This window comes from Ursus arctos, unplaced genomic scaffold (genome assembly GCF_023065955.2).
Source record: "Ursus arctos isolate Adak ecotype North America unplaced genomic scaffold, UrsArc2.0 scaffold_17, whole genome shotgun sequence".
Taxonomy (NCBI): Eukaryota; Metazoa; Chordata; class Mammalia; order Carnivora; family Ursidae; genus Ursus; species Ursus arctos.
In genome coordinates, this window is record NW_026622841.1 from 53,920,047 (window position 1) to 53,934,535 (window position 14,489).

Below are 14,489 nucleotides of genomic sequence, written 5' to 3' on the forward strand. Positions count from 1 at the left end.
AGAAATTGAGAAAAGCAGACTAGGTTTACATGATAGGGGCTTTGACTACTAACTGGAGGAATTCAGGGGTCACAAGCCTAACTCTGTACAAAGCTGTTAAATAAATGGCAATTCTACATGGACAGAAAAGGCCCGTGGACAAACTGAAAGGACACACCCCTTACAAAAAGGTTGGCCACTGCTCAACTCTAGATAACCACTCTAGTGGTTACCGTGCGGGAATGAGAGCCAAAATCCACACTTTAATAGGAAAACTGTTAATTCGAAAATATCAGCCACAAATTCAAATTTGAAAACACTCTGTGAGCCAAACAAATGATATCTGTATCGACCAGTTTACAACTTCCTGCAGGTTGACCAGAACTATAAAATCCTTAAAACCACAATGAAAGAAAATAATAGGTCCTAAGTCTTATGACATAATTTGTCCTAAAAAATAGTAGGTTCTAAATCTTTAAAGATTTTAACTAACTCAGATTCATAAAATAATCCTTTGTGTCTTAAGAGAATATGATAGGCAAGGCAGTTTTTTCCTAAGCTTTAATTCACATTCCATCTGTGACTAGTATCTCTTTTCTTTGTAAGATGTAGTGTTTTGTTTTCTGAGAGAAGCTTGCAAAGAAAGAGAGAAGAACTGGTTTGCTTCATTCTTTTTTTATTTCAGATATTGTGTTTTTCAGTTCTGGAATTTTCAGTTGGTGCCTTTTTTTTTTAATTGAAATATAATTTACATACAGTGTTATATTAGTTTTAGGTGTACAGTATAATGATTCAATAATTCGATACATTTTTCAGTGCTCATCATGATAAGTGTACTCTTAATCCCCTTTATCTTTCTCACCCATCCCCTCCCACCTCCCCTCTGGCAACCACCAGGTTGTTCTTTATATATTTAAGAGTCTGTTTTTTTTGTCTCTTTTTTTGTTTGTTCATTTGTTTCTTAAATTGCACATGAGTAAAAAATCCTATGTCATTTTTCTTTCTCTGACTGCTTTCACTTCTTTTACCCTCTAGATCCATCCATGTTGTTGCAAATGACAAGATTTTGGGTTTTTTTATGGCTGAGTAGTATTCCATTATATGTATATGTGTGTGTGTGTACGTATACATACACACTTGTATACATTGTATGTATGTATACACACACATATACACCCCGCATCTTCTATATATTTTTTCCACATCATATTTTCTTTATCCATTCATCTGCTCTTGGATACTGGGGTTGCTTCCCTATCTTGGCTATTGTAAATAATGCTGCAGTAAACATAGGGGTGCCTATATCGTTTTGAATTCCAGTGGAATTACTGGATCATATGGTAATTATGTTTTTAACTTTTTGAGGAACGTCATAGGATTTTCCACAGTGGCTGCACCAATTTGCATTCCCACCAACTGTGCATAAGTGTTCCTTTTTCTTCACATCCTCACCAACACTTGTTACATCTTGTGTTTTTTTTTTTTTTTATTTAAGTCATTCTGACAGGTGTAAGGTAATATCTCATTGTGGTTTTGATTTGCATTTTTTCATGTGTCTGCTGGCCATCTCTGTCTTCTTAGGGAAAATGTCTATTCAGGTCCTACACTCATTTTTAAATCAGATATCAGATTATTTGGGGTTTTTGGTGTTAAGTTTATACATTTTGAATATTAACCCCTTATCAGATATATCATTTGTAAATATCTTCTCCCATTCCCTTTTTGTTTTGTTGATGGTTTCCTTCACTGTACAGAGGCTTTTTATTTTGGTGTGGTCCCAATAGTTTAATTTTGCTTTTGTTTCCCTTGCCTGAGGAGATGTATCTAGAAAAATCTTCCTATGGCTGATGTCAGAGATAACTGCTTATGTTTTCTTCTAGAAGTTTTATTGTTTTAGGTCTCACATTTAGGTCTTTAATCCATTTTGAGTTCATTTTTTTCTATTTTGAATTCATTATTTGCATGTAGTATAAGACAGTGGTCTAGTTCCATTCTTCTTCATGTGGTTGTCCAGTTTTCCCAACACCATTTGTTGAAGAGACTGTCTTTTCCCCATTGTATATTCTCGTCTCCCTTGTCCTATTCTTGCCTCCTTTTTAAGGATTTTCTATTTATTTGCTGAGATGGCTTATCTTTTCATTCATTATAAGCATATTTTTCTTCACATCATTGAACATAGTTATGATAGATGCTTCAAAATCCTTGTCTGCTAGTGCCAACATCTGGGTCATCTCCGGGTTGGTCTCTGTTGATTGTCTTTTCCCTTGAGAATGCATCACTCTTGTATGTCAAGTAAATTTAAACTATATCCTGAACGTTGTAAATACTGTGTTTTGGAGACTCTGCATTCTATAATATTTCTCCGAAGAGTGAGGTTGGAGTTTTGTTTTGGTTTTTGTTGTTTGTTTGTATTTGAGCCAACAATTTACTTGAACGCAAATTGAACTCAAATTGTCATGGTCTTTTGGACCGTCAGTTCAGTTATGTATCCTTACCTGTGCTACTCCACACATGCTTCCGTTCATGAGCTAGCCAAGATTTTCTACCAGAATCAGGGCCTCCTCCCATTGTTTCCCAGTGGCTGTGGTCATCTTGAATCCTGTCTTTTAGTTGTTCAGGCCAGAAGGACTGGAGTTTAGCCACCTCCTGCAATACCAGCTATGGCCTGACCAAAATAGTGGCAGACTCTCCCTGTGCCATTCCCTAATTCCAAGTGTCCAGTCTTCTAAATCTGCCTGCTCTTACGACTTCTCCACTGCCTTAGATAGTTGTTTTTTATATTTGTCCAGAGTTTATACTTATCTTCAGGAGGGTTGGTCAGGAAGGAGCTTATTCAGCCATACCAGAAGCAGGACTTCCTCCCTTCAATTTGTAAGTTCAAAAAACATAGGATTTTCTGTATAGTTTGCTCTCCTGGAAAATGGAGAAGTATTCACTTTGCCTTGATCTGTGGTATATATACTAAATAATTCATCAAAACAAATTGGTGCCACAGAAGATTTTTTTCTGTTTGTGATTTTTTTGGTGTTATGAAATTATGCAGTTATGCCAGTCTTGTTCAGAGAATCCTATTTTCAAAAGTCATACAAATAAACTAGGTTTCCTTAACATCATTGTTCCCTGTCTGACTGCAGCCAGTACACTTCATTGCAGGAAGAAAATCTGGAAAATATCCTGAAAAGACTCACAGAGGAGTCCACATTTCTTTGTATGACTCTGAAAGTGAAAAATACCATGTTGGAGTGATTGATTTGATACCAGCCAACCCCACAGGAAGCCCAGAGCTCTGGGCTGCTACCAGCAGGGAAAATGGCCCTTTTGTGGATACGAATGTTTAAACTGCTAATCTTTATGCTCTAAAATGGGGTTTGAGAATGTAGTCTTTTAGTGTAATCACAATCTCTTTCCAAACTTTGCCCAAAAATTGCCCATAAAATTAGAAGACTTAGTCAAACTTTAGATACTTTCATGAAAAGTTGAATAATTTTCTGGGAAAATAATGACCTCAAGGGGAAAAGATCCTAACCAGGATGCAGTAATAAATTAACTATGAAGCTATTAGCCACAAAGTGGTAGAGGGGTAGGTTTTCAAAATAAAATGAAAATGGATTATTTGCCAATTTAGAGTTTCAGTCTTAAAAGTAACTTCAAAATTTCTCTGAAATTGACAGAAGTACAGAGCCTGCATCTGCATCTGTTGTTCCCTCTGCCAGAGGGTTGGTTGCATTGGAAGGTTATAGACAGCCTGCAGTTTATGGATTAAAATAATACCTTATCTGTCCCTCAGTGCTTTGTACTGAGATATGCTCCTGATAGTTCCCATTAATCAGGTAAACTCCTGTGCATGTACATTAGCCATTTTCAAAAACATCCTGAACCTGTGTCATTTTTGCTTACAAATTTGACATAAATTTCTAAAAATCTGCATGGGGATTGTGCCAAGACAATATGATACAATCCTATAAATAATCCTCCCAACTATTTCTTTGTTACGTGGTTATGCACAGAAGTCATCTGCTTCTAACTAGGATGCACGCAGTCTCCTATAACCTGGTAGCTTGTCTCAAGAGAGTTTCCGCTGCTATAAAGCTAAGTAACTTTACAGGCAGGTGACTGCCTTTCATCCATTGAATATAAATAGATTTTCCTTCAAGTTGAGAACTCCCCAGGGACGCTAAAACATAATGCTTCCCTCCAGGAACTCCCCACCAGGAGACCATTGTGAGGAGAATACGGAGAGGCAAAGCAAAGCCTGGAATGCTCTGATATAAGCTACATTTTCAGCACAGCTGGTTGTGGATTATCCAGTTGTAGATGGAATCCCTAAAATTCTTTCCCTAAAACAGGAGTCCTCAGAGTTTAATACACAAGTATAAGTGCCAGCCCTCTGGCGCCATCTTCTGTCATTCTCAAGGAATAAAATACTCAAGAATCTCTAACGATCCAACCATAGTCACTTTCCTTAAATGTCCATTTATGATCTAGAATAAGTGTCATTAATCATAATAACAAGAGCAACACATATAGAGGTAACTATGTGCAGGCACTGATGTAAACACTCTATACATACTAACTCATTTAGTCTTTGTAATAACCCAGGGAAATAGGTAGATATGACTACTCCCGTTTTACAGATGGCAAAATAGTAGCAATGAGGGGTTAAATAGTCTGCACGGGGTCACTCAGTGACTAAAGTAGATGCAGAATTTGAACCTGGTTCTAGAATCTATGCTTCTAATAATTATGCTTTGCTGCCTCATTATATGGAAACAAGATTTATTTTCTGTCAACTTGAGCTTTTAAGCCTTCTGTTTATAGCATACAAGTAAAGCAGGACCTGTGGAAGTACTTTGAAAAGGGAAATGTTATACAAATCTAGAATTATTTTGAGGATCTCATTGGCCACCTGCCTCTACAGTGGCATTATGGGATGTGAAGGAGGAGTTGATCGACTGAGGCTCTTGTCCAAGTTAACAAATTTACATCGTTGGGCACAAAACCTGAGTCTTTACCACTGAAAGCTGTCAGGAGCCCTCCTGTGCCACCAGATGTTAGCAAGAAATGCTGTCAGAATGGATCAGTGTTGTTCAAAATGTGTGGTTATTTCTGTTTTCTTGTTAGGAGGGCCTCACATCAAAGTACAGTTTCAAGCTTTACATCTCATGGTCATGGCACTGCCTGATGCCAACAGGGACACAGCCCAGGTATGTTGTATCAACCTCATGGTCCGCCATTGGCCCTTCTTAGCCAAAGATAATGGCTCAGATGGAAAAATAAAAACCAAGATGACAACTTACTAAGCCAGCTCAGCATGCTGCCAACTAATTATTGCCTTTCCCCATTCTTACTGCTGTTCTCCCGACGAAGACAGGAAAGAATATAAACCCTGCAATCTTCTCTGAACATTTAAATTTGATTCATTCAATCTATTAAGAGATACACTGAGTATCTGTCTAGTGCCAGGCACTGGCCTAGGGTCAGCAAGAGGAGAAGCAAAGGTGGAAGACAAATGGGATGATGTCAGAAGAAGACAAATGGGGTAATGTCAGACAACATTATATAAGCTGCAGAATGTAAAGCTCTCTAATTTTAGGTCCTCAGCTACTCACTTCAGTCTGATGACAAAAGATCTGAAGAGTATCCTTAGGGAGGAAATTTGAAGTCACTGATTTAAATGAAACTACTAAAATGTTGATGTCTTACAGTTTATAAAAATAATTCAATTAAAGAACTCTAGAATCTTGGAATTTTAGAAATCACCTGGTAGGATCTTCTCATTTTACAGGTTAGGAAAATTAGACTCAGAGAAATGATTTTGGAATGTTAACGAAACATATAATAGAGCATTTGATAGAACCATATTGCAAGATTCTCCCAAATATTCTGCCACTTATTTCAGATTTATTTCCTTGTTGTATGTTGGCAGAAAGCCAGAGGTTCTCTTGCTATTTTGAAAATGATTCTGTATGCAATAGGAAATTTTTATTAACTACAACAGGTGTTTGGAATCTTTGAAATGAAATTGAGTTAAGATGAGTTGGAAAGAGCCCATCATTTTGAGGCCAGTAAACATAATGCTGAAAACAAAGACGGTTCTTTGTGCTGCCTCTCATCAGATATTTCAGTTTGGTGAGGACCTTTCCAACTACATAATAAAAACATCTATGTCAATTATAATATATGTCAATTATAGCATATCCTCAGCCCAAGGATGGGGATTGGATGTGGCATAAGAATGTCTGTCTAGTATAATTCAGTAATTTTTCAAAAGCTGGAAATTTATTAGCTTGTTTTGGGGTTTTTTTGTAAACAATGTGCTTTTATATATGAAGAAAAAAAGAATGCCTCTGGTATCAGATACTTGGTTCAGAATGTCACGTATCCTCTGTTATAACCAAGGATGCAGTAGAAACAAGTAATCCAATACTTTTCTAACAGAAGATCCTCAAAAACATCATGGGACTGGTGGAGATGTTACACACATGCGCGCGCGCGCGCGCGCGCACACACACACACACACACACACACACACACACGCTTTTTCCCCATTCTGCATTGGACTGGATCTCGGATTGAAGCTGGTGTGCTATAGAGGTCAAGAGCTCTGGCTCGAGAACCAGGTTTCCTCAGTTTAAATCCTGGCTTTGCCACTTAATTAATTGACACTGGGCAAAGCTACCTGAACCTTTTCCATTAGTTTCCTCATCTGTCAAACAGTATTAATAACAGAAACTATTTCACGGGGTTTGTAATGATGATAAAGTCAGTGATATATATGAAGTATTAAGAATGCCTGGCTTACAATAATCCCGCAAATAAATGTTGACTATTATTACTATTACATGCTAACCATTTTCTCATTAGAAATACTATAGCAGGATTTAAACTTGAAAACTTAAAGAGTTGTTTGTTTGCTTGTTTGTTTGTTTGTTTGTTTTAAGACTTCAGCCCTCTTGGTGAATTTCAGAAGGTTCTGAAAAGCATCTGTACTTTGGTGGGTTAGCCAAACTTTAAGCTTTCTCAAATCTCTCTCTTTTTTAAATGCCAAGAACAGCTGCATGTAAGCATTTCCCTTTGGTCGGCTGAATATTCCCAAACTGAAAAGCAGTAGAGAAATGATACCCAGAAAGTAAAATTTTTTTAATTTTTCAATTGAGTTTACATTTGGACTGAGGAATGAGATACTCATGTTTTGTTTTGTTTTGCTTTGCTTTGTTTTAAATGTGTTTTCCTTTCCCAAGGAAATAGTAGATAGTTTAAATGGTAATGCTTTAAATTAAGGGTGTTTTTTAGGATTCCTTTTCTTCCTTCACAACAAAACTTGTACTTCATGTTTATTTAAAATGCAATGTTTTCTCCTCCTAGGTTACTACATAATTTAAGTATTTGTCAGCCTCGTTTTGGATAAAAGAAAATAAAAAATGCCAACTATTATTTGTAGAATCTCCAATATAATAAACTCCATAAAAATGGAAGTAGTTTTATGAAGCAGAGAATTCAATAAACTATTCACATTTCTCATTAATACTTTTAAGGAATAAAAGGGGCCACATTATACGTTTAGCCATTCTGTAGTTCTGACAGTTTTCCAGGGGCACCATGAATGGGTATAGAAATGAATGATAGCAATCAGTGGTGCCTTCTGATAATCTCCAGTATCGTGACACAGTGCTGTTTCTTGTCAGGCCCTCATGACATTCTTCAATAAAGTGATTGCCAATGAATCAAAAAACCGGATGAGTATATGGAACATTTCTACTATCATGGCACCAAACCTTTTCTTCAGTCGAAGCAAACATTCTGATTATGAAGAATTACAGTTAGCAAACACTGCAGCCCACATCATCCGCCTAATGCTTAAATACCAGAAAATTCTGTGGAAGGTGAGTAACAATGTGATGACTGTGATGTTTTCCTTGGAAGCCCACCAGCTCCCAGGAAACATAAAGGCTCCATGCCCTTAGTCACAGAGAGGAAATGTGAGAAGCCAAGCCCAGGTTGCTTGTGGCATCTTTGTACATTCTTTAATGGCTGCTCCTAAGTGTGTTTTCCCTTTTAAACAGGGATCCTTATCATTTTCTCTAAACTTTACAAGGACAAGTGCCACAGTCCCTGGTTCCAGGATACTGAGCATCCAGAAGGAGTTACCATAACTGGAGACAGATTCTAACAGGGAGGTTTAATTCAAACGCTTTCTTTTTGATTCAAGCAGTGTTTCCTCTCCAGGTTCCATCTTTCTTAATCATGCAAGTCAGAAGAATGAACGAAGCTACGATGTTGTTAAAGAAGCAGCTCCCAAGTGTCAAAAAGCTGCTGAGGAGGAAGACCATCGAACGAGAGGTAATGACAATAAACTAAGAATGCGAACGTTGTCGCTACCCAGATTTTTATTTCTCAAAGCGTAACACACAGTAGCTTGTAATTTTGAACCAAAAATTTTATATTCTCACAAAGTATCACTGTTGTGACCATAAATATTTTGGAAATGGTGTTCATAACAGAGTACCGAGGTCTTTCCATTTTGTTGAAATATGTGCTTCTGGTTGAAGTTTTTGAAATATCTCTATCATGAAGATTATTTAATATTCTGTTAAGTACTTAAGTCTAAGATGGTTCTCACAAAAGGCAAAAGTCAACCTTTTAGGCCCTGTGAACTAGATTTAGGGCAATCCACTATATCTAATAAATAAAGAATTCTCTAGTGATTGGATAATAAAATAACTTTTAATCTTCAAGTTGTTTAGTGTAATTACATTCCATTCCAAAGAATTTTTTCTTTAGTAAGGTTGTATGGAGGTGAAAAAGGGAACAGGTTTTAGAAGAATTATCTTTATTGCTTTAATTTAATTTGTGGAAGATCATGAGTGTCAGATAGAACATTCAACCTTGAGGAGGATGTAGAGGTACATGAAATTTGCTTTGCTCTTAAAGGAATTTCCACCTAATGTGGGAGAGAAATGTGTACAAGAACCACGAATATGCATTAAGTGTTAGACCATGTGGCAGGCCCATGCAGAAGAGAAAGAAATGTGCTCCATTGTGGGGAATTGTTGACACCTTCTGAAAGGAAGTGGTGTTTGAGCTACATCGTGAAGGATGGATAGTATTTTGAAGGGAGAAAGGAGAAAAATGTTAATCCAGGGAAAGGAATAGCAAAAGGCAAAACAGTGAAGAGGGAATATTGCTAATTGATCTATCATAATCATGATGAATGGCTGTATTCCTTTACTGATTATAGGCAAAGTGACTTCAGAATAAGTAGAATCAACGTTTAAGTTTGGAAGAAAGATTGCTTTAATTGAGAAAAAAAATTCATTAAAAAAAACTTTATTGATATAATTCACATATCATACAGTTCATTTATTTAAAGTGTAAAATTCACTGGTTTTTAGTATATTCCCAGATATGTGCAATCATCAGTGCAATCAAGTTTAGAACATTCTCATCACCTGAAAAAAAGGCCGTCCCCTTTGGCTATCGTCCCTATAAATGCACTTCCACCATTTCTTTCTGCCAGTCCTAAGCAATAATTTATCAACTTTGTCTCTTTAGAGTTCCCTGTTTTGGACTTTCAGTGAATTAAATTACATAATATGTGGCCTTCTGTGACTGGTTTATTTCATTTAGCGTTACATTTTCATGGTTCATCCAAGAAAATACATCATGGTAGTATGTATCAGTACTTCTATTTTTATGGCCAAATAACATTCCCTTATATGGATTTCCACGTATTTTTTATCCATTCATTTATTGATAGACATTTGGGTTGCTTAGATCTTTCACTCATTATGAATAATGCTGCTATAAACACTTATACTTATGTGTAGAGATATGTTTTTACTTCTCTTGGGTATGTGGTGGGTAATAAAGCAACTTTATGTTGACTCATCTGAAGAACTTCCAGAACTTCCAAAGCAGCTGCCCCATTTTTACATTTTCACCAGTAGTGTGTGAGGTTTCAGATTTTTCCGTATTCTCACCAAAACTTGTTATAACCAGAAATTATTATTCTATCCATCCTCTTAGTATAAAGTGGTATCTTATTGTGGTTTTGATTTGAATTTCCCTGAAAACTAATGATGGTGAGCATCTTTTCATGTGCCTTATTGGCCATTGGTATATCGTCGTTGGAGAAATGTCTATTTTGATTCTTTGCCAATTTTTGATTGGGTTGTCTTTTTACTGTTAAGTTGTAGGAGTTCTTCACATATTCTAGATACAAGTCCCTTATCAGATGTATGATTAGAAAATATTTTTCCCCTTCTGTGGGTTGTCTTCTCAGTTTCTTGATTGTGTTCTTCAATACATAAAGGTTTTTAATTATGATGAAGTATAGTTTATGTATTTCTTTTATTGTCATATATAAGAATCCTTTGTCAAATCTAAGATCATGAGGATTTGAACCCTATGTGTTCTAAGAATTTTAGTTTTAGTTCTTATATTTATGTCTTTGCTCCATTTTGAGTTATTTTTAGTATATGATACGAGGTAGGAGTAGACAAGTTCATTCTTTTGTATGTGGCTATCCAGTATCTCAACATCATTTGGTGAAAAAGACTACTCTTTCCCCAGTGAATGGTCTTGACGCTATGGTTGAAAATTGACCATAGATATATGTTTTTTTCCAGACTCTTAATTCTGTTCTTTTGATCTATATGTCTATCCTTATGCTAGGAACACAGTGTTTTGATTACTGTAGCTTTGTTTTAAGATTTGAAATTGGAAAAATGAGAGTCCTTCAACTTTTTTTTCCAAATAACTTTGATTATTTGGGGTTCCCTAATTTCCATATGATTTTTAGGGTCAGTTTTCCCATCTCTGGGGGAAAAAAAATGGTAGTTGGAATTTTGATAGGGATTGCATTAAATATGTGGATCAATTTGGGATGGATTGCCATCTTAATAATATTACACTTTCTAGTCCATGAAAATGGATTATTATTCTATTTATGTAGGTTTTCTATAATTTAAAATTTCTTCTAACACTGTTCTATAGTTTTTAGTGTACAAGTCTTATACTTCCTGGATTAATTTTATTCCTAAATATTATTCTTGTTGATATTATGGCAAATGGAATTGTTTTCTTAATTTCATTTTTGGATCACTAATTGTATACAGAAATACAACTGATATTTCTATATTGATCTTGTATTCTGCAGTTTTGCTGAACTCATTTACACTAATAGTTTGATTTTGTGTTAATTCTTTAGTATTTCTACATATAAGGTCATGCTGTCAGTGAATGGAGATAATTTTCCTTCTTCCTTCCCAATCTGGGTGCCTTTTACCTCTTTTCTTGCTTAATTATCCTGGCTAGAACTCTGGTAAAATATTAAATAAGAAGACAAGAGCAGCGATCCTTGCTTTGTTTCTGATCTTAGTGGGAAATCTCAGTCTTTCATCATGAAGTATGATGCTAAATCTGTTTTTTTCACAGATTACCTTCATTGGTTTGAGAAAATTTCATTCTTTTATTTCCTTACTTTTTAAAATTCAATTTGTATAAACTGGAAAAACATAGTGCAGCCATTTCTCCCCACTGTACCCCATTCCCCACCTCGGCAACCACCAATCTGTTCTCTGTGTCTACGAGCTGGGATGTGTGTGTATGTGTGTGTGTGTGGTGTGTGTGTACACACACGTATATATATTCCAAGTATTCCAAATATAAAAGGGATCATACAGTATTTGTCTTCCTCTGTCTGACTTATTTCACTTGGCATTATGCCCTCAAAATCTTATCATTTTTTATAACATGGATGGGCCTCAAGAAAACTCTATTCTTAATTTGTTGGGTGCTTTTATGATGGAAAGGTGTTCAACTTTGTCAAAAGCTTTTACTTCCTCTATTGAGATGATCACTGTTTTTTCTTTTTTTCTTTCGTTCTATTAATATGATGTATTACGTATGATGTATGATGTAATGTGATTGTTTTTCGTATATCTATCGAACTAACCCTGCATTCTTGAGATAAATCCTACTTGGCCAAGGTATACAGTCCTTTTAATATGCTGCTAGATGGGTTGCTTGTATTTTGTTGAGGATTTTTACATCAACATTCATAAAGGATATTGGTTTGTAGTTTTTATTTCTTGTTATATCTTGTCTGGCTTTGGTATTGCAAATACTGACCTTATAGAATAAGCTAGGAAGTGTTCCTTTCTCTTCTATTTTTTAGAAGAGTTTAAGAATAATTGGTATTAATTCTTTAAATTTGCAGAATTGATCAACAAAAATGTCTGGATCTAGACTTTTCTTTGTAGGAATTTTTTTTAAATACTAGATTCAATCTTCTTACTTATTATAACTCTATTCAGACTTGCTGTTTCTTCTTCAGCCAGTGTTGTGAGTTTGTGTGTTTCTAGGATTTTGTCTGTTTCATCTTGTTTATCTAATTTGTTGGCGTACAAATTGTTCATGGTGTTCTCTTATAATTATTTTTATTTCTGTGAGATTGGTAGTAATGTCCCCACTTACATTCGGGATTTATAATTTGAATCTTCATTCTTTTTTCACAGTCTAGCCTAAACGGTTGTCAATTTTGTTGATATTTTGATAGGCCAACTTTTCTTTCATTGATTCTCTTGTTTTTCTGTTCTTAGTCCTTATTAAAATTCTCACCTTCGTTATTTATTTTGTTAAGCTTGTTTTGAGTTTCTTAATGTAGAAGGTTAGATTATTGAGTCGAGTTTGTTCTTTTTTAATGTAAACCTTTACATCTATAAATTTTCCTCTGAGAATTACTTTTGCTCTATCCCGTAAGTTTTGGTGTGTTGTGTTTCATTTTCACCCATCTCAAAGTACTTTTTGATTTTCCTTTGACCCGTTTATTATTTAAAAGTATGTTCTAATTTCCACACATTTGTGTATTTCCCAGATTCACTTCTGTTGCTGATTTCTCATTTAATTCCATAGTGGGTGGTCAATATACTTTATATTATTTTGATTTTCTTAATTTTTCTTAAAGATTTATTTATTTTTACAGGGAAGGGGGAGGGGAAGAGGGAAAGAATCTCAAGCAGACTACCCACTAAGCAAGGAGCCTGATGTGGGGCTTGATCTCACAACCCTGAGATCATGACCTCAGCCAAAATCAAGAGTTGGACGCTCAACTGACTGAGCCACCCAGGTGCCCCAATATTATTTTGATATTTTTAAATTAATTGAGACTCATTTTGTGGTCTAACATATTGTCTGTCCTGAAAAATGTTCTGTGTGTACTTAATGCGAATAGACTCTGCTGCTGCTGGGGTTCTGTAGATGTCTGCTATGTCTAGATGTTGATTTCTGTTTTCTCTCTGAAATGCCTAGTTCTTCTGTTACTGAAAGTGAGGTATTGAAATATTGAAATCTCTAGCTGTTGCAGAACTGTTTCTCCCTTCAATTCTTTTTTTTTTTTTTGCTATATGTCTTATGATATGTCTTTTGCTATGTGACTTTTGTTCCACCATTCCTCCATTACTGCCTTCATTTGTGTAGAGTATTTTCTAGTACACCACTTTTAATTATTTTACTATATAATTTTGTTGAAAGAAAGAAACTGTTGTTTCTTTTACTACACATTTTTTAATTATCTCCTTAGTAGTTGCCATGAGGATTACAAGTAACATCTTAATATATTGCAATCTAATACATATTAGTTTCACCTTCAATTCAATAGTATATAAAAACTTGTAAAGACCCCTATATCTCCTGCTTTATGCTGTTATTGCCACAAATTGCATCTTTATAAATTATGTGCCCATCAACATAGATTTATAATTGTTGCTTTATGCACTTATCTTTTAAATTAGATAGGAAAACAGGTGGAGTTATAAAAAATACATAATGCTGCCTTTTATATTTATGTATATAGTTATCTTTACTGGTGTTATTTCTTTATGTGGATTCAAGGTACTGTCTAGTGTCCCTTCATTTCAGTCTAAAGGACTATCTTTAACATTTCTTAGAGGGAAATTCTGCTAGGAGTGCTTTTATTTATCTTAGAATGTCTAATTTTTTTCATTTTTTAGTTGTTTAGCTTTTATTTAATAATCATAAACTTAACTGTAATTCAGCTGCATTTAGAGGGGGATAAGGAAACCATGGAACCCAAAGAATTGCAGCAAGAGCACAAAAATGATAAGCTGTTTTAAGCAGATGAGGATAAGGGGGTGCTCTTCTGAGCTACAGAAGGAATGTTCTGGTGGTTAAGAGAAAGCATAAGTCGAATTTATTAGATTTGCCTATTTCAGCAGTGGTGATCTTTTTGCTGGTCTTCCATTCTTGTACCCATAGTGCTCTGTGACTTCCACGGTATTCAGGCCCTCTTTCACCTTGGGAAAGACCACATGCTTGCCATCCAACCATTCAGTCTTGGCAGTGCCGTTGAAAAACTGGGAACCATTTGTGTTGGGTGCAACATTTGCCATGGACAAGATACCAGGCCCCATATGCTGTAGGATGAAATTTTCATCATCAAATTTCTCCCCATAGACTTGCCAGCAGTGTAATTATGGCATGGGAAATCA

At 35.5% G+C, this 14,489-nt stretch overlaps 1 protein-coding gene across 7 annotated transcripts in view; it reads left to right on the forward strand.

Annotated features, from left to right (window-relative positions):
• ARHGAP28 (Rho GTPase activating protein 28) overlaps positions 1–14,489 on the forward strand; it is a 197,596-nt gene that overhangs the window by 160,185 nt on the left and 22,922 nt on the right. For all 7 annotated transcript variants that reach the window (XM_026496006.4, XM_044382854.3, XM_044382855.2 and 4 more), the window contains 3 exons: positions 5,101–5,183; positions 7,665–7,862; positions 8,206–8,319. In XM_026496006.4, coding sequence (XP_026351791.1) covers positions 5,101–5,183; positions 7,665–7,862; positions 8,206–8,319 — 395 coding nt within the window. The remainder of the gene's footprint in view (positions 1–5,100; positions 5,184–7,664; positions 7,863–8,205; positions 8,320–14,489) is intronic.